At 60.5% G+C, this 22,157-nt stretch overlaps 1 protein-coding gene across 1 annotated transcript; it reads right to left on the bottom strand.

The window, feature by feature from the left end:
• Window positions 1-202: 202 nt before the first annotated feature.
• QRICH2 (glutamine rich 2) lies at window positions 203-21,811 on the bottom strand. The gene is made up of 20 exons (XM_084862310.1): window positions 20,153-21,811; window positions 19,894-19,986; window positions 17,387-17,446; window positions 16,945-17,067; window positions 10,839-13,425; window positions 10,056-10,141; window positions 8,944-9,041; window positions 8,359-8,473; window positions 7,984-8,238; window positions 6,790-6,912; window positions 6,631-6,705; window positions 6,308-6,472; window positions 6,077-6,198; window positions 5,579-5,644; window positions 5,272-5,373; window positions 4,435-4,638; window positions 3,798-3,942; window positions 3,248-3,335; window positions 2,904-3,023; window positions 203-1,512 (listed from the first exon to the last, which is right to left on the bottom strand). Exons 1-20 carry the CDS (start codon window positions 21,704-21,706, stop codon window positions 1,343-1,345), a joined length of 6,351 nt encoding a protein of 2,116 aa, XP_084718436.1. The 5' UTR covers window positions 21,707-21,811; the 3' UTR covers window positions 203-1,342.
• Between the last annotated feature and the right edge of the window lie 346 nt (window positions 21,812-22,157).

Here is a 22,157-nt window from a genome sequence, read left to right as displayed (position 1 = left end):
CTTTGAGGCTGGGCTTGTCCTTTCGGTTTTGTTTCCTGGTTGGAAACCCCTGAGGCTCCGCCCCACACCCCTGCAGCTGCCCACCTGTGTTCCCAGGCTGGGGGCTGCCCCTGCGGCCGGGGTGGGCCTGCTGGGACTTCACCCCGGGGCCCGGCCTGCCTGCCCGGGGGTGTCACCCTGTGTCCTGTGGGGGGGGCTGTGCTGAGGGCTGCCTGGCCCTGTGGCTGCCCCTACCGTCCAGGCAGAGAGAAACGGGAGCCCCAGCGGGAGCGGAGCAGAGGCTGGCCTGGCTCACTGCCTGCGGGGCAGGGTGCTGCGTGGGGGTGCCCGCCGGACTGGCCCTCCCGCCACCGAGCCTGAGTGTCCCTCATTACTTAGATGAGTGTGCCCCGCAGGTGGGGAAGGAGGGGCAGCCCCTGCCTTTCCCGTGACACCTCGCCAGCCCCGCCTCCTTGCCCACAGGGGTGGGGACGGGGAGAACCCCTTTTCGGGGCGGTTTCCTGCCACACTTTCCTGTGAGGCTGCCACCCCGCCCCTCACACCCTAAAGCAGGCCTCGCCCCAGGTTGCTTTCCCATGGGGGGTGGAGAGGGACTGGGGGTGGGGGATCCCCACCTTTGAGGAGGAGCTAATGAGAACAGACCTGAGGCACAGAACTGCTTCAGTGACTCGAGAGTCTTGGGGTGGGGCGCTGCCTGGTCCCTGGGTGACACCCGGGGCCTTGTCCTGTGGGGTTGCTGCACCCAGCCTGCTCCTGTTTCCCCCCCACCCCGCCCGCCCGCCCAGCCTTCAGCTGAGGACTCGGCACTGACCCTGCGCCTGGGGGTGAGCGGAGAAGAGCAAGGAGCTTCAGGGCAGGACGCAGGCCTCGGGACCCCCTTTCTCTCGGGGTTGGGAAGAGAAGGGATAAGAACGGCCCAGCCCACAGCCCCGCTCCGAGCCGCCTGCTCCGCGGGTAAGCAGAGGCCCTCCGGCAGAAACCTGCCCGGCGGCTGGGCAGTGCTCCGGGCTCTCTGCCAGGAGCTGGCACTGCCGAGCCGCGCAGGGGAGCAGCGGGCAGCTGCCACCCTCACCTTTGTTCCAAGGTGCAGCTTGCTCCCAGACACCGTGCCCGACAGGAAGGCCGGCCACAGCAGGGAAAGCGGCATCCCGTCCAGCCCTACCCGCCCGCTCCCTCGACGGCCCCCTCTGGGGGGCCCTGGCCTAATCCTCACACTAAGCCAGACGCCCTCTCCCAGAGGCCTGCCGCCTGGAGCACCTGGCCCGGGCCCCTCCCTCTGCCTGCACCTCCTGAGCCAGGACAGGGGAGCCAGCTTCTTGCAAACATTTATTTATAGCTCTGCTCAGCGAGTATTGGGGGTCCTGGGCCCCCGGGTGGGCTCCTCCATGCCCTCCCCGGGAGGCACGTCCCTGTGCATGGCCATCCCGCCGGGGCTGGGCAGGTGGGCCACGGCCGGCTGGGAGAGGCGCCCCTCCGAGGAGACCGGTCTGTCTGTGTGTTGCCGAGAAGTAGCTGCAAGACAGGAGGGTTTGGGGGGGCTCTGCCTGGCTCCCCATGGCCCCACAGCCCCCTGCTGGAGAGGGCCCTGCCCTGGGCCGGGTGCAGTCCTCACAGGCCCCCGAAGCAAAGCTCCTTTCTCATCGCCGAGGGGAAACACCAGCCTCCGGGCCAAGAGCCCCCTTCGGTCTAGGTTCCTCGGGAACGGGCTGTTTAGGCCACAGTCACACCCGAGCCGGAATGCCCAGGCCTCCCCTTCCCCCTGCTCCCATGCATTTCAGGTGCCCTTGGCGTAGACCAGTGGTCGGCAAACTCATTAGCCAACGGAGCCAAATATCCACAGCACAACGATGGACATTTCTTTGGAGAGCCACATTTTTAAAACTTAAACTTCTTCTAACGCCACTTCTTCAAAACAGACTCGTCCAGGCCGTGGTATTTTGTGGAAGAGCCACACTCAAGGAGCCAAAGAGCCGCATTTGGGTCGAGAACTGCGATTTGCCGATGACTGGCGTAGACAGTGGGTGCCAGGGAGAAGGGAGTGCAGTACCCCAAAAAACAGCCTCAAACACGCTCTGTCCACCTCTGAGCCCCCTCTCCCCGCCTCGTACCTGGGGCCGGAGGCCTGGGCTCGGCTTCCAGCGCTGCTGCTTCCTAGCTGAGGCCTGAGGCCGGGGCCGGAGGCCTCAGTGCAGGTGAGGCTGGCGGGGCCCCTCCCCTGACGCTGGCCCGAGGACTCAATCGTTCCCACGTGTAAAGCGCCCGGGAGCTGAGCGGCTCCTGCAGGCCAGTGCCTGACCACCCGCAGCTGCTGCTCCTCCCGCCGCTCCCTGAGCTGGGCCTGCAGCAGCGTTGCAGCCCTAGGCCTGGCCCTGACCTCCAGCTTCTGCAGGTGCCAGGTCTGAGGGTCCCACCCAGCGGCCCAAGCCCAGCGCCCCATCACTGACAGAGGAAACGGCTGGAGGTGCTTGGAAGCGACCTGCTCCTGGCCCCAGGCTGGCGCGCCTCCCTGGCCCCCGGGTGTGGCCTCACTGGGGAGGCCCTCAGCCGGAGATTTCTCGGGACCCTTCCGAGCGGGGTGGGGGGCAAGGAGGAGGGCCTCGCAGGCAGAAGCAGATGGAGGGCTCAATGGCCCCCACAGGCTGTGAGCACATGGGGGGGGGCTTGGCCTGGAGCCAGAGTCTTGGGCTACTTCCCTGTCTGACTCCTCGTCTGTGAAATGGGGTCTTCACAGCAGCATCCGCCCCACAGACTGGAGTCGTGTCTCCCCGCCCCCTGCGGTCAGCGGTGATGTGTTCTCTGCCCCCCAGGCCCAGCCCTCAGCTCTCCCTGCCTCTCCCAGCCATTGGCAGGAAGGGGGTGGCGGGCAGTGCCCAGGCCCAGGAGGACCCCCAGAGGGAAGCTACCTGAGATGCTGCCGGCCGCCATGTGGGCGCTCTGAGGCCGCAGGGGCAGCTGGCTGCTGTCCAGCTGCCGGAGCGTGTGGGAGCGCGATGGCTTGATCTTGTGCTTGTTGTTCCCTGCGCCTGGGGGGGGGGGGGGGGCCCTCTCAGACCCAAACTGAGCCGGGGCGGGGGGGGGGGGGGGCGGGCTGCGGGGACTGCACAGCTGGCTGCCCTGCAAACAGCCGGGCTTTGGGGACGGATCGTTTGGGGCTGGAGGTGGAGCAGCAGCCAGGGGCCTGGGTCCACGCGCCTGGCCTTCTGGGAGCTCGCCGTCCTGGGGGCCGCCTGGGCCCCCGGACACTCACTGTCTTTGCTGGGGATGCCTGGCAGCCTCGTGTCCATCCGTCCCTTGTAAATATGTCCATCCAGGCCCAGGATGTCCACTTCGTGGTGCTGCGGAGGGCGGGGGGCATCACCACGTGGCCCGGAGGCTTCCCTCTGGCCCTGTCTCCACGCAGCCTGGCACAGCCCGAGGACCTCCCGATGCCAGCACCCACCGCGCTCAGCCCCTTGTGGGCCCCGGGCAGATGGGCAGGGAGAGGAGGGGAGGGGCTTTGGCTCTCAGGGCCCTGGCTGGAGGCCTCGGCCCGGTGGTGGGTGGCCAGGATGGCATTCCTTTCCCGGCCAAGGGTAAGAACCTGAGGTGTTAACTGGGTCTGACTAAGAAACTGCCTCGCCCTAGCTGGTGTTGCTCAGTGGATAGTGCATGGGCCTGCGGACTGAAGGATCCCGTGTTCGATTCCAGTCAGGGCACACGCTCAGGTTGTGGGCTCGATCCCCAGTGACCTCGGTGGTTTCCAGAGGACGGGGGCCCGGGGCCATGCGGCTCTCCTCCTGTCCTCGGGCAGTGCCCACCTTCCTGGCGATCTGGGCGTCCTCGGGGAACAGCCCCTGCTGCAGGTGCTGCAGGCGGGTGCGGCGGTAGGGGTAGGTGAGGGTGTGGCTGCCCCCGCAGTGCCGGGACACTGTGGTGAAGCTGAAGGCGCTCATCTCCGACACCCTGTGAGGGGGATAGCGGGGGACTGGACGGGGTGACCTGGAGCTGCCAGGGGGCACGGCCGCTGTTTCAGGGCCTCTGGGGCCAGGTCAGGAGCTAGGGCGGACAGGCAGGTGAGCAGAGCAGCCTCCTGGCCAACCATCCTGAGAACCACACTCACACACATACTCACATGCACACACACACATATACTCGAACACACACTCACACACATACTCACATGCACACACACACATATACTCGAACACACACTCACACACATACACATTCACACACATACACTCATACATACACATCCACTCACACACACACACACATACACACACACACATACACACACTCACACTCACACAGTCACACATACACACACACATACACTCATACTCACATACAGTCACACACACACACACACACACACACACGCCCCTCCCTCCTCAGGGCTCTCCCAGCGGCGGGCTGAGGCGTTCCCAGGGGCTCAGGCTGCCCCCATCCTACCGCTTGCAGCAGGGGGAGCCCAGGCACTGGGCCTGCAGCAGCTCGTGGATCATCTGGCTGCTGGCCTTGACCGTGCCCCCATAGTGCATCTGCACCTTCTCGATGTCCATCAGCATCTGGGAGTGCATGGTGCGCAGTCGCCCCACGCTCCGCTCCATGGACGCCAGGTCGGCCCGCGGGAAGGCCGAGTGGCCCAGCTTGAGGCTGCAGGTGTGGGGAGAGGAGGGTGGGGCGGCCGCACAGACCGGACCCCGTGCATAGGCCGGAGTCCACGCCCCCAGCTCAGCGGGACCAGGTGGGCAGGAGCCCTTTCCACAGCCCCCACGGGAGCGGCCACGTCCAGGCTCACCAGGGAAGGTCTGCGGGGGTGGGCAGTCAGGAGAGCCGCACGGAGAGAAGCCCAGCTCCTCCAGCCAGCCTGGGGGGGCGAGGACGGGGCGGTGCCTGGCCTCGCACGCCGGAACCCCCCAGGCTCCTAAGCAGTTTGAAGACCCCCCTCCGCCGAGCCTGTCCTCAGGAGGCGGGGAGGTGCAGGGAGGGGGCAGGAGCTCGGAGTGGGCCTGAGCGACCTCTCGCTGAGTGATGTGGCCCCTGCCCCTCCACGCCCCTCCACGCCACCGAGGGTCTGGGAACGGGTGAGGCGGGAAGGTGGCCGCCCCCCCCCACCACTCTGAAGGCAGGTGCTTCTGGTCCTCCTCTCCTGCCAGCCCCATTCTTGCCCTGGGAGAGCTGGTGCCAGCTCAGAAGCCCTGGTGAGGGACGCCCACATCGCTGTCCTCCCGCCCCCCTGCACAGCCCTGTGCACGCTCACTCCCCTGCGCACACTCCCCTGCGTACTTGCGGCTCTGCTGGCGCACCTGCTCCAGCTCAAACACCGTATAGGGGCGGGTGGAGCGGTGCCCAGGCATGCTGGGCCCCACGGGCGTGGTGGGGAGGACCCTGGGTGGGGCAGAGGAAGGAGGGTCGAGCATGAGAAATCCCATGGTCCCCTCCCTGCTCCTCCCCACGGGCCTCCTGCCCTGGGAGCCCTCCATCGGGCGGTGGGGCGAGGACCAGGCGGGCAGCAGGCCAGGCAGACAGGAGTGGGCCCACGAGAGGACACAGGGAGGCAGCAGGGAGGGGCCGGCCAGGTGTGGGCACTCACTGTCCAGTCACAGTTGTCTCCAGGGGCCGGTCACAGGACAGGCAATGGAAATGTGCCAGGAGCTGTCTGTGGGGAGGGGACACGGGAGGATGGGACACTCGAGCGAGGGGAGTGGAGCGTGGAGAGCCCGCCTCCAGGCAGTCCAGAAGCTCGGCGGGTCCTGTCCCTGCTCCCCAGACCCACCCACTCCCAGACATGCCTATCACCCACCTGTCCTAACCCACGTGTCCCTGAGGGGTGCTCTGTGTAAGCCTCGGGGGCCCCCTGGTGGTCAGTCACGGAAATGCTGCGGGTCAGGCGGTCATGGGCCAGGGCCCCCTGGGGTGCTCTCACCTCTGGGGACTGGGAACTCCCCCCCAGCCTTATCCCCTCCCTCTCCACTGTCCTATGGGGCGGCCTCAGCCGTCAAACACCGTCCCTCCTGTGTGGGGCAGTCGCAGTGGTGGGAGCTGTCATGCAGGGCGCCCAGCGGCCACCTTCCAGCCCCGCCGAGCTCACCGCCGCATGCCGGCCGCCTCGTCCGCCTGGTAGAGCGGGGAGCGCTCCTTGAGCTGCTGCCGCAGGGACTTCCACCGGTCCTCCAGCAGCTGCTTCACGGGGTCCAGCTCCAGGCGGTCCAGCTGCGGGCAGGGGGACCTGGTGAGCCCTAAGACGGCGGGTGGGGGCTCTGCGGGCCGGAGAAGGCGGCCGTGGCCTCGTCCAGGGGCCCCGGAGCCTCGCGGCCCTCACCTTGCTGTCCATCTCGGACAGGAGCTGGTCCAGCATCTTCTGCCAGTCCTGCTCCTGCCCGCTCATCTTGGCCACCAGCTCCTGCATCATGTGGTTCAGCTGCTCCGTGGTGGCGTCGAACTGTATGCGGCTCACTTTGCCCTCCAGGGCGCTCTTGTCCGCCTTCTGCCCGGAGAGAGGAGGAGGCCGCCCAGTGGGAGAGGGCCGCGGCGGGCCCCCTGAGCAGTCACCCTGACGCTGAGCCTACACGCCCCCCCCTCGCCCGCCCCGGCTTCCTCTGCTCCTGGCCTCCCAGGCAGGAGGGCCCCTGGCCTGGCCCTTACCACTTCAATCTCCATCTCCAGGTGCCCCCTGTTGGCCTTTTCCTTCTCCAGCTTCTCCAGACCCTGGTACAGCACCTGGAGGCGAAGGGAGAATGAGAATGAGGAGCGAGGGACGGAAGGGCAAGGGTGGCTGGATCCCGCCCCGCCCCCAGCGCTCACGTCGATGTCCTTCTGCTTTTGCCGGTGGTCCTCGATGAGGTTGCCGGTGACGCTGTTGAGCTTCTCGCAGTCGCCCTGCACCTGCAGGATGGCGCTCTGCACGTGGCCCAGCAGCTCCTCGTCCTGCGGCGGTGGGCCGGGGCCGCTCACTGGGATGGCCGGGGCTCCCCAGGGCCGTCCCCTCGCCCCCCATAAGTTGACCCTTAAAACCTCACCCAGCCCAGCCGGCATGGCTCAGTGGCTGAACATTGACCTATGACCCAGGAGGTCACAGTTTGATTCCCAGTCAGGGCACATACCAGATAGCGGGCCTGATCCCCAGTGTGGGGCATGCAGGAGGCAGCCGATCAGTGATTCTCATCATGGATGTTTCTCTCTCTCCCTCTCCCTTCCTCTCTGAAATCAACACATCAGTACAAATCTATTAAAAACAAAAACAAAAGCTGAAACCGGTTTGGCTCAGTGGTAGAGCGTTAGTCTGAGGACTGAAAGGTCCCAGGTTTGATTCCGGTCAGGGGCATGTGCCTTGGTTGCGGGCACATGCTCGGTGGGGGGTGTGCAGGAGGCAGCTGGTTGATGTTTCTCTGTCATCGACGTTTCTGGCTATCTCTCTCCCTTCTTCTCTGTAAAAAATCAATAAAAATATATTTTAAAAACAAAAACAAAAAAAAAACACCACCACCAGCACATCGGCCAGCCTCCAACCCGTTAGTTGTCTCCACAATGTTCCTCGGACAGTGGGAGGCTCCCTACGCGGTCTCTGTGACCATCCCTCCCTCCCCCCACCCCTGCCAGGGGACAGGAGCCTCAGCCCTGCCTCCTCGGGGACCTGGTCGGCCAGTGGGGCGATCGAGGCTCAGAGTGGCGAGCGGCCCCCGAGAGGCAGCGTGGGGGCTACAGCGTCTCCAAAGCCCAGGACCCGAGAGGCAAGATGCAGGGCCTCACGGCAGTCCCCGCCCACCAGCAAGCCTGCCCTCTGGAGGGAAGAGGGAGGGGTCTGGGAGGGAGAGTGGGTGCTTCCTGAAGCTGTGCCCTGCTCCACCCACAGCCAGCTGAGCCTCCCCAGCCCACGCCCCCCTCCCCCGCACTCCTGTGGAAGGCACGGGGCCGCGGTGGGCTCCCTCCTGGAAGACTAAGCCGAGGGACCCCGTGGCTCACTCCCCCTTCACGGCGGCTGCCCAGGGGTGCAGTCACCTGTCTCTGCAGCTTGGCCTTCTTGGAGGGCCGTGAGGCGGCCAGGCTGGTGACCATGTGCTGCAGCTGCTCATAGCGCTGCACCAGCGTGCTGACCTGGTGGCTCAGGTCCAGGCTACAGGCCGGGCAGGTGGCCTTGGGGTCAATCTGGCCGGGTGGCATGCTGACCGAGGCCCTCTTCGGGGACATGCTCATGGTCAGCAGTGTAGACGACGAGGCCAGCATGTTCTCGATGATCGTCCTGAGCTTGTCCAGCTGGGTGCGGGCGAGAAGGCAGGTGCAGGGGAGTGAGCGAGGCCTGGCCCCCGCCCCCACGCACGCAGGAGGCGTGGAGGGGGCAGCCCGGTCCCTGTGCCCAGAGCGTGGCCACCTCACCTGCTCCTGCAGGTAGAGGGAGGCCTCGGAGACCGAGTGCTCCATGTAGACCTTGCCCTGCTCCTGGCTCTCCCTCAGCTCCGCCAGCTCCTTCTCGATGTCGTTCACGCTGACCCTGCGGCACAGCGGATGCCGGGCTCACCGGCTAGCTCACCGCCGGCCCAGCACTGAGCGCCGGCCCAGCACTGAGTCAGGGATGGAGGGGGTGGACCGGGGCCTGGGCCCAGCTCGGGCTGGGAGCCCACGGCCCTGCCTTGCCAGAGGGGGTGCCCAGCGCGCCGTGGCAGGCGAGGCCTGGCCTGCAGAGAGCATTCCCTTCCAGCTCCCCCTGGGGACAGAGTCTAAGGAGCCTTTTTGGGGGGCGGCGGGTGTGGAGGTAGTACTTCAAGTTGTCCTAGTGTTGAGCTGTTTCAGGAACTTGGGAAACTCCCACCAGCAACTTGAACTAGATGAGGGCAGTCAGAAGAGCAGACATGCCCCAGGCCAGAGAGGGTGTGGGCCAACCAAAGCCTGCTCCCACCTCCCTGGTGGCTGGGAGCTGGGGGGGCGGGGGGGACAGGAAGGGGGGCAGGGCAGTCCACTTACCTGAGGAGACCCAGCTGCAAGCCCAGCGGGCCAGTGGCCACCTCCCCCCCCATTTCTGTCTGCCCTTCGCCCTCCAGGAACCTCTGCAACTTGTCCAGCTACAAGCCAACGGGAGAGGCAGGTCAGCAGCCAGCTCTGCTCCCTGCAGTGCTGGGCCTGAGCGAGCCCCTCCCCCCACCCGACCCTAATCCAACCTGCTGACAAAAGCCGAGGTTTCTTCCTGACCTCCCTCCCTCTCTCCATCCCATGATGTAGACAATCTTCAGTAAGAAGACAACTAACGCCCTGGCCAGTGTGGCTCAGTGGATAGAGCATCAGCCTGCGGACGGAAGGGTCCCGGGTTTGATTCCCGTCAAGGGCTTGATCCCTGGTTCAGGTCGGGGCACATGCGGGAGGCAACCAACTGATGTGTCTCTCTCACATGGATGCTGCTCTCTCTGCCTCTCCCCCTCTCTTCCGCTCTCTCTAAAATTCAATGGGAAAATATCCTCTAATGAGGAATATATATATATATATATATATATATATATATATATATATATATATTTATACCACTAAGGCCCCTAGTTGGTTTGGCTCAGTGGATAGAGTGTCAGGCCGCGGACTGAAGGGTGCAGGTTCAATTCCCGTCAAGGGCATGCACCTCAGTTCCCTGGCCCCAGTTGGGGCGAGTGTGGGAGGCAATCCATCGATGTGTCTCTCACATGGATATTTCTCCCTCTCTGTCTCGCCTTCTCCCTTCCACTCTATCTACTGTAGAAATCAATGGAAAAATATCCTTGGGTGAGAACAACAACAACAAAAATAACTGGAGACCCGCAGCCCTGGCCACGGCCCGTCAGCCCGCACTGGGCCCCAGGCCGCCCCGTGGTTGATGCCCTCATCAGAAAGGGCCGAGCCAGAGAGACTGCCCCCTGCGGCCCAGGCCGCAGCTTTCCCATCGGGAAAGGACCCGCCAAGGTCCGAGCTGCACTTCCCGCCTGAGGGGCGTGCGGGAGGCAGCGAGATAGCAGTTCCACCCGGGGTGACTGGTCCATCAACGGGCAAATGGGGGGCGGGGGCGGGGGAGGTCGCTGGCGCCCAGGCCAGACAGCAGGTCCGCCCTCACTCACCTTTGCTTTCTCCTGCCGAACCTCTTTGGTCAGGGTCTTGATGGACTTCAGCTGCTCCTGCAGGTCCGGCGGGATGGTCCTTTGGACTGTGGGAAATGGGCGCTCAGAGGCCGAAGGCTTCGATCCCCAGAGGGCGTCTAATCTCCACTTCCAGTCCTCCCCTCCCCTCCTCCCACAGGACTGGAGGTGGGGGGTGGGGAGGGGAAGACACGAGACAAGAGTGTCCGCAGCCCATAAAAAACCCACCGAAGGCTTAACATCCCATAGGGCTTTGGGGCCACTGGCCCATAGTTTCCACCCACCTCCAAAATCTTCATTATTCTCCCTCGCCCAGCATTTCCCTAGCTGCTCTCCAGGGAGCCTGACAGAGGCATGCCCTGCCTCATTCCTCTTCTGCGGTGCCTTCCTGCCAATGGCTTACTTCCATCTCTCGGACCCCGAAGGCTCCGGGACAGGGGTGGGGAATGTCCGGCCCGCGGGCCACACGAGGCCTGAGAAATCATTGGGTCTGGCCCTGCCAAGGCATGAGAGGTGAGCTAATGAAACGTTTGCACGCAATTAATGTCTAAGTGGATGATTCTGCATGGCCCTCAGGTGATATTATAAAGAGAGAGCCCGGGATGGCCAAAAACAGACATTCTGTTTCCGGGGGTTCGGGCAGACGACCGGCTGCCAGAGGCGAGGCCAGGGACACACACACACATACACACACACACACACACACACACACACACACAGAGGATAGAGCCCACCGTGGCCTCTCCGCCCGTGAGCGGCACCCACCCATCAGGGCGAGCAGGTACTGGATCTTCTCCAGGTCGCTCTCGCCCGCCTTCTCCGTGTCCAGGGTCTTCATGTTCTCCTTGAGCTCTGAGTAGAGGCTGACGAGCTCGCCCATCAGGCGGAAGGTCTCAATGGCGATGGGGAAGCTCGGAGCCACATTCTCCAGCGAATCGTGTCTCTGAGGCTCGATATAACTCGGTTCTCGTGAGACTTGCAAGGATGCGCTGTCGGAGTCCACGCTCTGCTCTGGACCCAGGGTGGTCGGAGTATGAGGCCTGCCTTTGTGTGGGTCCAAACGTGCTTGGACATGCTGATCCATGCCTGGGTACCTTGGGCCGTAAGGGCCAGGATACAGGCCGCGTGGGTCTTGGAGAAAGGAGGCTTGGTCACGGTAGTCTGCACCCGCGTGATCCAGGTCAGGTGATGGCCAATGCTGCTGATCTGGGCGTGCAGATACGCCGGTGATTAATGGTATTGGGCCACGCGGGACTATGCCTCGTGGATATGTGTCTGTAGGTGCCAAACCCTCTTGGTCCGTACCAGGCGACGTCCAACCTTGCCTGGATAGGTGTGGTGATGCCCGGATACGTTGATCTCTGCCAGGAGGTGCCACGCCATGCTGATATTGGGGTGGAAAGCCTTGAGGCTGTGCGCCTGGTGGTACTTGATCAGCACCAGGCTGCCTCAGACCAGGCTGATCTACTCCAGGTTGCACTTCCTGAGCTGCACCGGGTGGGACTAAACCTTGCTGATCAAATTCCGGCTGTAGTAAACCACGTGGATATGCACTGGACTGGACCAAAGCACGAGGATAGACCCTAGCCTGCATCCAATCACGTGGTGGGTAGGCACCAGGTTGAACCAATCCGGGGGGATACGCCCCTGGCTGTACAAAACCGGGGGGATACACCCCTGGCTGCACCAAGTCACGCTGATCAACTCCAGGTTGGACCACACCAGGCTGACCTTCGCCAGGTTGGACTGAACCACGCTGATCCATTCCAGGTTGGACAAAATCAGGCTGATCTGCACCAGGTTGGCCTGTACCAGGTGGGACTAAACCAGGCTGACCTGCCACATCAGGCCGCATGAAACCCTGTGGATATGCACCAGGCTGGACCAAACCATGTGGATAGACGCCAGGTTGAACGAAACTATATGGATATGCACCTGGCTGTACAAAACCGGGTGGATATTTACCAGTCTGTACCAAACCAGGCTGACCTGCACCAGGTGGGAAAAAACCAGGCTGACCTGCACCAGGTGGGAAAAAAATAGGCTGACCTGCAACAGGTGGGAAAAAACCAGGCTGGCCTGCACCAGGTTGAACTAAACCAGGCTGACCTGCACCAGGTGGGACCAAACCAGGCTGACCTTCACCAGGTGGCACTAAACCAGGCTGACCTTCACCAGGTGGGACTAAAGCAGGTTGACCTTCACCAGGGGGCACCAAACCAGGCTGACCTTCACCAGGTGGGACTAAAGCAGGCTGACCTTCACCAGGTGGCACCAAACTAGGCTGACCTGCACCAGGGGAGACTAAACCAGGCTGATCCATTCCAGGTTGGACTAAACCAGGCTGACCTGCACCAGGTGGCACTAAACCAGGCTGGTCCATTCCAAGTGGGACCAAGCCAGGCCGAATTGCTCCGAGAGGGAGCACATCAAATTGCGGTGCGGCAGGCTGCATGAAGACAGGTGGCTCCAAGCTGGGCTGTACAAAACCTTCATGGTCTTTAAAAGATGGAACCAGTATTTGTTGGTCCATGTCAGAGGTTGGAAACCCCGGCTGATGCATGCCCACGGGTCTCACACCCACGGGTCTCTCGTCCATTGCAGGCCGCTCCATGGCACGTTGGTCTGGGCCGGGAAATCTCATATCGTACTGCGGTGTACTCGGTGGAATCACAATAGGCTGTGCCCTACTAGGTAGTTCCAATCCTTGCTGACCCATGCCAGGTACCCACATTGGCACCATATCGTGCTGAACCAACACCTGCTCCTCCATTCCAGGTGGCATCATACCCAGCTGGCCCGTGCTGAAGGGGAAGCCATATGGGTAAACGCTAGGAGGCTGAAACCCAAGCTGGTCCAGGCCAGGCGGCCCCGGCCCAAGTTGGTCGGGCCTTTCGTACATGACTTGGCCCGGGATGGGGGTCATCCCGCCGCGAGCATCCGGGGGCATGAGATGGTGCCGGTCTCTGGGTAGGTCCTGTGGAGCCGGGCCAGGATGTGCGTCTCGCTTGATTCTTCTCAGACGTGTGAAGCTGGGCCACTCCCTGGGCCTGTGGCGATTGGCTTCTCTTAATTGGGGCGAAGGCGGGTGGTGTAGTTCTCTGTCAGAGGGCTGTCTCAGTCCGCTGGGTCCCAGCTCTGGGCCAAGGCCGCCAGCCAAGTCCGGAGCCTGGTCGGCGCCCGGATACCCAGTGGGGGCGGTACTTGACACGGTCGGTTTCACTTTGCGCTTAAGGATGGCTGGCGTGGTGTCTATGCCCTGGTCGAAGAGGAAGGAAGCAAGCAGAGGCCACGAGTAAGAACAGCATAAGGCTTGGAGGGGAGGGAACCGGGGGTGTCTGAGTAGGATAGCCTACGGCCCTTGAGGGGAGAAGACCCTCTGGGCCCCCAAACTAAGCTGGACACCAAGAGCATTTGTCACTTTTTTTTTTTTTTAAATCCTCAACCAAGGATGTGTGGATATGTTTATTGATGAGAGAGAGAGAGAGAGATCAATTGGTTGACTCCTCTCCCATGGATGCCCTGACCAGGACTCAAACCCATGAGGACACTCCGACAAACTGAGCCACACCAGCCAGGCAGAACCGGACACTCTTGAAGGATAAGGTCTCCAGATGGTTGAGAATCTGTACAGTTGCAGACGGTGTCACAATATATAACATTCCTTACAAGAGATGGGGAGCTCTGGCCAGTGTGACTCCGTTGGTTGGAGCACCGTCCAGTGCACTGAAAGGTCTCTGGTTTGATTCCCGGTCAGGTCACATACCTCGGTCTAATAAAGATAAGGGTTCCATGCTAACTCTCTCAGAGGTTACAAATAAAGCGCATGAGTACGCCCTAGCCGGTGTGGCTCCGTGGATAGAGTGTTGGCCTGCAGTCTGAAGGGTCCCGGGTTCAATTCTGGAAGGGTACATGTCCTGGTTGCAGGCTTGATCCCCAGTAGGAGGCAGCCAATCAATGATTCTCTCTCATCATTGATGTTTCTCTCTCCTCCCTTCCTCTCTGAAGTCAATAAAAAATATATATATTTTTTAAAGACAAAGAGCATTGCCCTAGCTGATTTGGCTCAGTGGATAGAGCGTCAGCCTGTGAACTCAAGGGTCCTGGGTCCAATTTCAGTCAAGGGCATGTACCTTCGTTGCAGGCATATGCCCAGTGGGGGAGTGTGCAGCAGGCAGCTGATCAATGTTTCGCTCTCATCGATGTTTCTAACTTCTCCCTCTCTGTAAAAAATCAATAAAATGTTGTTTTTTTTAAGAAGGAAAAAAAAAGAGCATGAGTAATTTATTTACTACAGGCCTGTGCACGAATTCGTGCACAAGTGGGGCCAAGCTGGTGCGCCCTAATTGGGGCCTATCAGGCGGGGCTGGCCTGGGGGAGGGGCCGCAGACAGTTGGCCAGCCAACTCTGCCCCCTGGTCGAACTCCCAGTTGAGGGGACAATTTGCATATTAGCCTTTTATTATATAGGGTTTTTAAAGTATATTTTTATTGACTCCAGACAGGAAGGAAGAGGGAGAGAGCGATAGAAACATCAATCATTGATTGGCTGCCTCCTGCACAGCCTCCACCAGGGATCAAGCCCACAACCCAGGCCTGTGCCCTTGACTGGAATCGAACTCAGGACCCTATAGTCCACCGATCGACACTCTATCCACTGAGCCAAACTGGCTAGGGCAAACAGCTTGCCCTTTAAACAGCGATATATAAATGTCTAGTAACTATAAACGTCACGACCCACAGGTTGAGAACCGCTAGCAGGCTCACCCGAGACCATCAGGAAACACAGATATTTTACATTACAATTCTTAACAATAGCAAAATTAGTTATGAAGTAGCAATGAAAATAATTTTATGGTTGGGAGTCACCACCACATGAAGAGCTGGATTAAGGGTCGCGGCATTAGAAAGGCTGAGAACCACTGGCTCTAGTCACTGTGGTACACCTGAAACGCATATTGCATGGCAACTGTCATTGAAAAATCTAAAAATATATATTTTAAGTAGCGAAAGCAGAAGCCACTCCTCTGTCTCAGGCTCCTCTCCCAGGGCTTTCTGATGGAGCTTTCCTCTAAATGTGGGCCCAGAATTCAGAAAACAGTCTTGGGGACCAGCAGGGTGTCTTCTGTACCCAGTCAGCATTTGTTGCACCTCAGATGGCCACTTGGTGGCGCCCAAGGGTTCCCGATATTGGCCTTGGGTGGGTCTGCATATCCCTAGAACCCATTGTGAGGAACCCGGATGCACAAAGCCAAGAGGAGGGAGATGTCAAGACCAAAAGGACAGCTGAGCCCTGCCTCGTGCCGCTCAGTGGTCAGTCTCAGGTTCGATTTCCGGTCGGAGCACATGCCCAGGTTGCAGGTTCGGTCCCCAGTTGGGGCCCATGCATAGCAACCGGTTGTTTCTCTCACCTCAACTTTTCTCTCTCTCTCCCTCTCCATCCCTCTCTTTCTAGAATCAATGGAAAACATTGAGTGAGGATTAAAAAAACCAAAGAAACAAAAACAAAAACAAAAACAGGGGTGGTGGGGGAGACAGCGGATCCTTGCCCCAAAGGCCATTAGCAAATGCCCATTCTGTTCAGAGAAGCGAGGTTGGGGGTTCGAACACAAGCTGCTTATCGTGTGCCATCTCAGAACAGGCTGGCTCCTCTGGGAGTTTCCCTGAGGGTAAAGGTCACCATCAGCAAGGGGCCCTAAAGAGGTTTTGTTTCCGGGGGCGGTTGTCACCTTTGCCCACGAATTGAACGGGACCCGGGCATTTCAGGGCAGCCTGGAGAAGAGCCCGGGAATGCCGCAGAAATAAGCCAGGTGCCAGTGTCCATCCGGCCGGCTGGCCGCGCTCCCAGCCCTGGCCACCTGGAGGCAGTGCTGGTGGGGCCGTGTGAGCCCACAGGGCTCTAACCTGGAGCCACACCACGCCAGGCACCTGGCCCAAAGCCAGCCAAGTCACACATGCACTGCCACCTCCGGGAATGAGCCCTGGGTGTGTGCACGAGTGTGAATGCCACACGGAGCACCTGGTTATAAAACTGGAAAGTAGCAGGAGACGGAAATAAATTACGATCATCCACAGGATGGAACACGGTGCGACAGTAAAAAGAGAGAGCTGGCCGGTGTGGCACAGTTGGTTGAGCATTGACCCAAGGGCCAAGTGTTTGCAGGATCGATTCCCAGTCAGGGCACATGCCCAGGTTTCAGGCTCAATTACCACTAGGGGGCATCAGGAGGCAGTTATGGATGCTTCTATCTCTCCCTTCCTCATTCTCTAAAATTCAATTCATATATATATATATATATACACACACACACACACACACACACACACACAATACTAGAGGCCCATTGTAGGAAGATTCCTGCAACAGGGCTTCCTGCTGTGGTCTCTGCCACCCCGTTTGCTTCTCTGCAGCTTCGCTCCCTTCTGCAGTGCTTGGCTTCCTTCTACGCTGTTTTCAGTCTTTGCTCTGGGCCTGGATATGCAAATTAACCGCCATCTTGGTTGGGTTAATTTGCATGTTAGCTCTTGATTGGCTGGTGGGCATGGCTGTGGGCCATAGCGGAGATATGATCAATTTGCATGTTTCTCTTTTATTAGAAAAGATATATTTAAGAGTGTGGCTCAGCGATTGAGCATCAACCCAGGAGCCAAGAGGTCACAGGATGGATTCCCAGTCAGGGCACATGCTCGGGCTTCAGGCTCAATTCCCAAAATGGGGCATCAGGAGGCAGCCAATTGATGATGTTTCTCTCTACCCCTCTCCCTTTCCCTCTAAAAATACATACATACATACATACAAACATATATAACAAACATGCATATATAAAAAGGGAGAGAGCGGGGAGCCACAGAGCCCACTGCCCAGCCCCTGCCCACATGGGCACCACCTGGGAGGCCTTCCAGCCATCAGTAATCGCCTGCTCCAGCTCCTCCCAGGTGACCATGGTGACTTCCTCTCCAGGGGGCAGCAGAGACATCTTCCGACTGAAGGGTTCCTGAGGGCACAGAGCACATGGGCATGCTGATGCACAGCCCCCAGCCAGATCCCCTGCGGTCTCAGGAGAACCCTGGGCCCTAGGCAGCTGGCTCCCTATGCCCTGTGGGCCCCAGGGAGCAGTGGGCAGCCATGGAAAGGATCCCCTTCAGGCCAGGGGCGGTGCCCAAGAGGCAGAGGGCGTACACATCGTCCCAGCTCGCAGACACACAGACATCAGGGGCGGAGGTCTGGGGGCGCCCGAGAGTCGGAGCCAGGCTATGGGGACCCCTCCTCCCCCACGCCCTGGAGGGGCCCTTTGCAGAACTGGTGGACCTTACCAGGAATACCTCCCGGTTTTTTACTATCTTCTCTACTTCCTCCACCCGATTCAGGAGCGCCTGGAAGGAGAGTGCAGAGGTGGCGGTCAAAGCAGGTGCTCTTGCCCCCCCCCCCACCCCGCCCCCCCCACACACATCCTCGCAGGGGAGAGGAGCAAGGTGTGTGGATCACAGAGGAGCAGAGGTCAGAGGGGGTAAGCCAATAAGAACAGGACGTAGAGGGAGTAGAGACAGATGTGCCAGGAGCCAATGCTAATGCTGGATGGGAGCCTGTGGGCAAACCACTGAGGAGACACTGCCCCCCAAGGGGGAGGGTAGGGAGTACTTCCAGGGTGGCTGAGTGGCTATGTTGTTTAAAAGCAAATTGCCGCCGGGACCGGTTTGGCTCAGTGGATAGAGCGTCGGCTTGGGGACTGAAGGGTCCGGGGTTCAATTCCGGTCAAGGGCATGTACCTTGGTTGCAGGCATTTCCCCAGTGGGGGGTGTGCAAGAGGCAGCTGATAGATGACTCTCTCTCATCGATGTTTCTAACTCTCTATCTCTCTCCCTTCCTCTCTGTACAAAATCAATAAAATATATTTTAAAAAATAAATAAAAATAAAAGCAAATTGCCATTCGCCCTACCTGGTGTGGCTCAGTGGATAGAGCATCGGCCTGTGGACTGAAGGGTCCCAGACTGGGTCCCCACCAAGGACACATGCCCGGGTTATGGGCTCAATCCCCAGTAGGGTGTGGAGAGCGGCTACAGCGTCTGGACAAGTCCAAGCCTCAGACTAATGAGAGGGCACGGACTAATGAGAAAGCCACGTGCAGGTCCCTGTTGGAGGGCAGAGCCCTCCCAGCACAATTACATCCAGAGGCTGTGGCTGTGAGCTTGACCTTATGGTCCGAACCTTGTGAGCCCACGTGGCTGAGTGATGTGGGCTGCCGGAGGTGCAGCAAGTAAACAAAGCTGGGTCAGCTGCATGTAGTTGAGTGGATCCGAAACCCATGAGAACATTATGACCACGCCCTTACTTTGCCTCCTAGAATCTGGCTAAAAAATGAAGACTTGGCTTGCAGGCCATGGCGCTGTCTCTCCATTAGAGAGGACAGTGTCCTACCCAGACCCAACTTTTTCTCTTGTCTGTCTTTTCTCCATCCTTCACTGCCCCCTCTCAGGTTCACCCTGGCCGTGCCGGTGGGGCACAATAGGGGGCGTGCAGGAGGCAGCCAATCAATGATTGTCTCTCATCATTGATGTTTCTTTCTCTCCCTTCCTCTCTGAAATCAAATTTTAAAAAAATATTTTAAATAAATAAAAGCAAATTGCTGAAACTTGTAACTTCTGCAAACCTCCATCATCTAAGATCCTAAGAGTAAATAAGAAGTCTTTTCTCTAAACACCAAAACCCTAAAACCATAAACATACCACACTTTTTTTTTTTTTTTTTTTAAACACACCACACTTTCAAAAGCAAAGCTTTTGTCCTGGCCCGTTTGGCTCAGCTGATAGAGCGCTGGCCTGTGGAGCTAAGGGTCCTGGGTTCGATTCTGGTCAAGGGCACATGCCTGGGTTGTTGGCTCCTCCCCTGCCCTGGCCCTGGTAGGGGCTCATGCAGGAGGCAAGCAATTGATGTGTTTTTCTCAAACACATTGATGTTTTTCTCTGTCTTTCCCATTTTCTTCCACTCTTCCTAATATATATATATATATATATTTATCAATGGAAAAATATCCTGGGGTGAGGATTAACAAAAAGCAAAAGCAAAGCTTTCCAGCCAGCGTGGCTCGGTGGTTGAGCGTCATCCTATGAACTAGAAGGTCACAGTTCTATTTTGGATTACTGGTGTGGGGCGTGCAGGAAGCAGCTGATTAATGATTCTTTCTCATCATTGATGTTTCTCTCCATTCCTCTCTGTAATCAATAAAAATATATATATTTTTAAAAAATTATTAAATACTATTTTTAAAAAGCAAAGCTTCCCACAACAAAAATGAGCACTGATGGGGTGTCTCAAGGCTGGGCGGGAGTCCCCTGCGGACCTGGGCCTCCCCAGCTGCCACCTCTGAGCCCTCCCTGCCCTGGCCTGTCCTGGGCGGGTCAGAGGTCAGCCTGGTCCCCTCTGGAGGCCTCAGGGTGGACAGGAGCCCTGCCTGGAGCTGCTGTGGCAGCACGGGCGGGGGACCTGCAGGCTTGCCCCAAGTGGAAGCGTTGCTCCCCCTTTTCTAGAACTGAGCTTTGTCTCTCAAATCCCACCACCTTATTTCTTTCAAGGATTGTTTCTCTTCATTGATTTTTAGAAAGTGGGAGAGGGAGAGAAGCGTCGATGTGAGAAAGACACACCGAGGTACCTGCCCTTGACAGGAATTGAACCCGGGATCCTTCAGTCCGGGTTCAGCTCTATCCACTGAGCCACACCATCTTCCCTCTAGGTGGCTTCAGGGTCCTTGGGTGTCTGATGAGCTGTGGTTGAGCCTCCCTGGAAACGGGGCAAGAGATGGGGTGGGGTCCCCGCCGCCCTCACCATCGGATCGAACTCTGTGGCCACATGTGCCTTCTCCTGGGCTTCCTTCAAGATTTTCATTTCCTCCATGACGTTCCGGAGCATCTCCATGACCTGCAAGGCGTGCGGGGCCACATGGGCGGGGCTTCACGGAGGCCTGGCCACGTCCCTTCCTCCTCCCGCTCCTCCCCCCCTCCCCCAGATGGTGGTCATGGGCGCCTTTGGGGTCCAGTTCAGCCTGAGATGGAGGGCGGAGTGGAGGAGCCCGGTTTGCTCTCACCTGCGGACCTTCCTTCCACCATTTCACTAACGCCCGCATCTTCTCGGGCATCAGCTTGCCCATCTCAGGCGCAGGCATGGCCATCCCCGGAATGGGCGGTGCCACCCCCGGAGCAGGCGAGACCAACCTCGGCATGGGCATGGCCATCCCCATCGGAGACTTTGCTGTCTCCGGCTTCCCCTTGCCCATGTCGGGCACCGCCTTGCCCGTCCCAGGCACGGGCTTGGCCTTCGGAAGCAAGACCCTCTCGCTGATGGGCGCGCCCCTCTGGGTGGTGGGCACGCCCCTCTCGCTGATGGGCGCGCCCCTCTGGGTGGTGGGCACGCCCCTCTCGCTGATGGGCGCGCCCCTCTGGGTGGTGGGCGCGCCCCTCTCGCTGATGGGCGCGCTCCTCTGGGTGGTGGGCGCGCCCCTCTCGCTGATGGGCGCGCTCCTCTGGGTGGTGGGCGCGCCCCTCTCGCTGATGGGCACGCCCCCCTCGCTAATGGGCGCGCCCCTCTCCGTGATGGGCGCCCCCCTCTCCGTGATGGGCGCGCCCTCTTCAGTCAGGAGCACGCCCTCCTTCGTCATGAGCACACCCTCCTCAGTCTTGAACGCGCCTAGCGCGCCCTCCTGAGTGATGGGCGCTCCCTCCTCGGTGATGGGCGCTCCCTCCTCGGTGATGAGCACGCCCTCCTCTGTCATGAGCACACCCTCCTCCGTCATGAGCACGCCCCCCTCGGTGATGGGCGCGCCCCCCTCGGTGGTGGGCGCGCCCCCCTCGGTGGTAGGCGCGCCCCTCTGGGTGGTGGGCGCGCCCCTCTGGGTGGTGGGCGCGTCCTTTTGGGTGGTGGGCGCGTCCTTCTGGGTGGTGGGCGCGCCCTTCTGGGTGGTGGGCGCGTCCTTCTGGGTGATGGGCGCGCCCTTCTGGGTGGTGGGCGCGCCCTTCTGGGTGGTGGGTGCGCCCTCCTCTGTGATGAAGGCGCCCGGCTCGGTGGACGCGCTCCTCTCAGCACCCACCCCCTCGGCCAAGACATAGGCCTTCGCCTGCTCTTCCAGCCACTCCGAGGTCTCCACCTCCGGGCCCGAGACCAGGGAGGTGAAGTACTGGATGTGGGACAGCACGCCCTGCAGCTGGTTGTCCATGTTCTTGAGCTGCCGGTCCAGGACCTGGACCTGCCCACCCAGGCCCTGGACCTGCCCGCCCAGGTCCTGGACCTGCCGGTCCAGGTCCTGGACCTGCCCGCCCAGGCCCTTCATCTGGCTCTCCAGCACCATGGACGGGACCCTGGGCAGGCTGGCCTTTCGCTTCTCTTTCTCTTTAGACACAGAGACCTGCGGGCTGCTGGCTGACGGCAGCGGGGTGCCGGGCCACACCCGAAGGGTATCCGAGAGCTTCCGCTCGGGCGACAGCGGCTGGTGGTAGTCCACCCGGAGGTCCTGTATGTTGAGGTTCTTGAGCAGGGCCACGAGGAGCGTGTGGAGCGCGTTGAAGTTGACGGCCCCCACCTCGGGGGTGCCGATGGCCAGGTTGGCCAGCTCCCGGAGGGATACGGTGGCCCCGACGGGCGGCATCGTGCGCGGCCTCAGGAGCGTTCAGCTTCCGATGCCAGACGGTTGGCCAGGCCGCCCTCACTGCTCGCAGCGCCTCTGAGGGGTCCCGGGGCGCCCTGCCCCTGGTCCCGGCCGCACTGGACGCCAGTCATCCTCTGGAGCCCGCCTGGGTGGGGTCCCCGCCAACCGTCCAACCGTCCGCCGTCCGGTCGGTCGGTCTCTGCGGAAGCCCAGGGCTGTCTCCCTGGGGAGGGTGTCGTGAACGTTGGGTCACGCGGTGGGTCGGTCCAGTTGTGAGGTTTGGCGCGCGGAGGAGCGCGCGTGCGCACTTGGCCCGAGGGTGAGGAGCGCGCGGGCCGGCGCAGCGCCTGCCGGGACCTGGCTGCGCGCCAAGGCGCCCCCTTTCCCGCGGGAATCGGCGGGACTCGGCTGGCCGCACTCCGAGGCGCCGCTCATTTTTATCAGCAAAGGA

Source organism: Pipistrellus hanaki, assembly GCF_964339955.1.
Source record: "Pipistrellus hanaki genome assembly, chromosome: 16".
Taxonomy (NCBI): Eukaryota; Metazoa; Chordata; class Mammalia; order Chiroptera; family Vespertilionidae; genus Pipistrellus; species Pipistrellus hanaki.
This window is presented reverse-complemented; position numbering and strand designations above follow the sequence as displayed.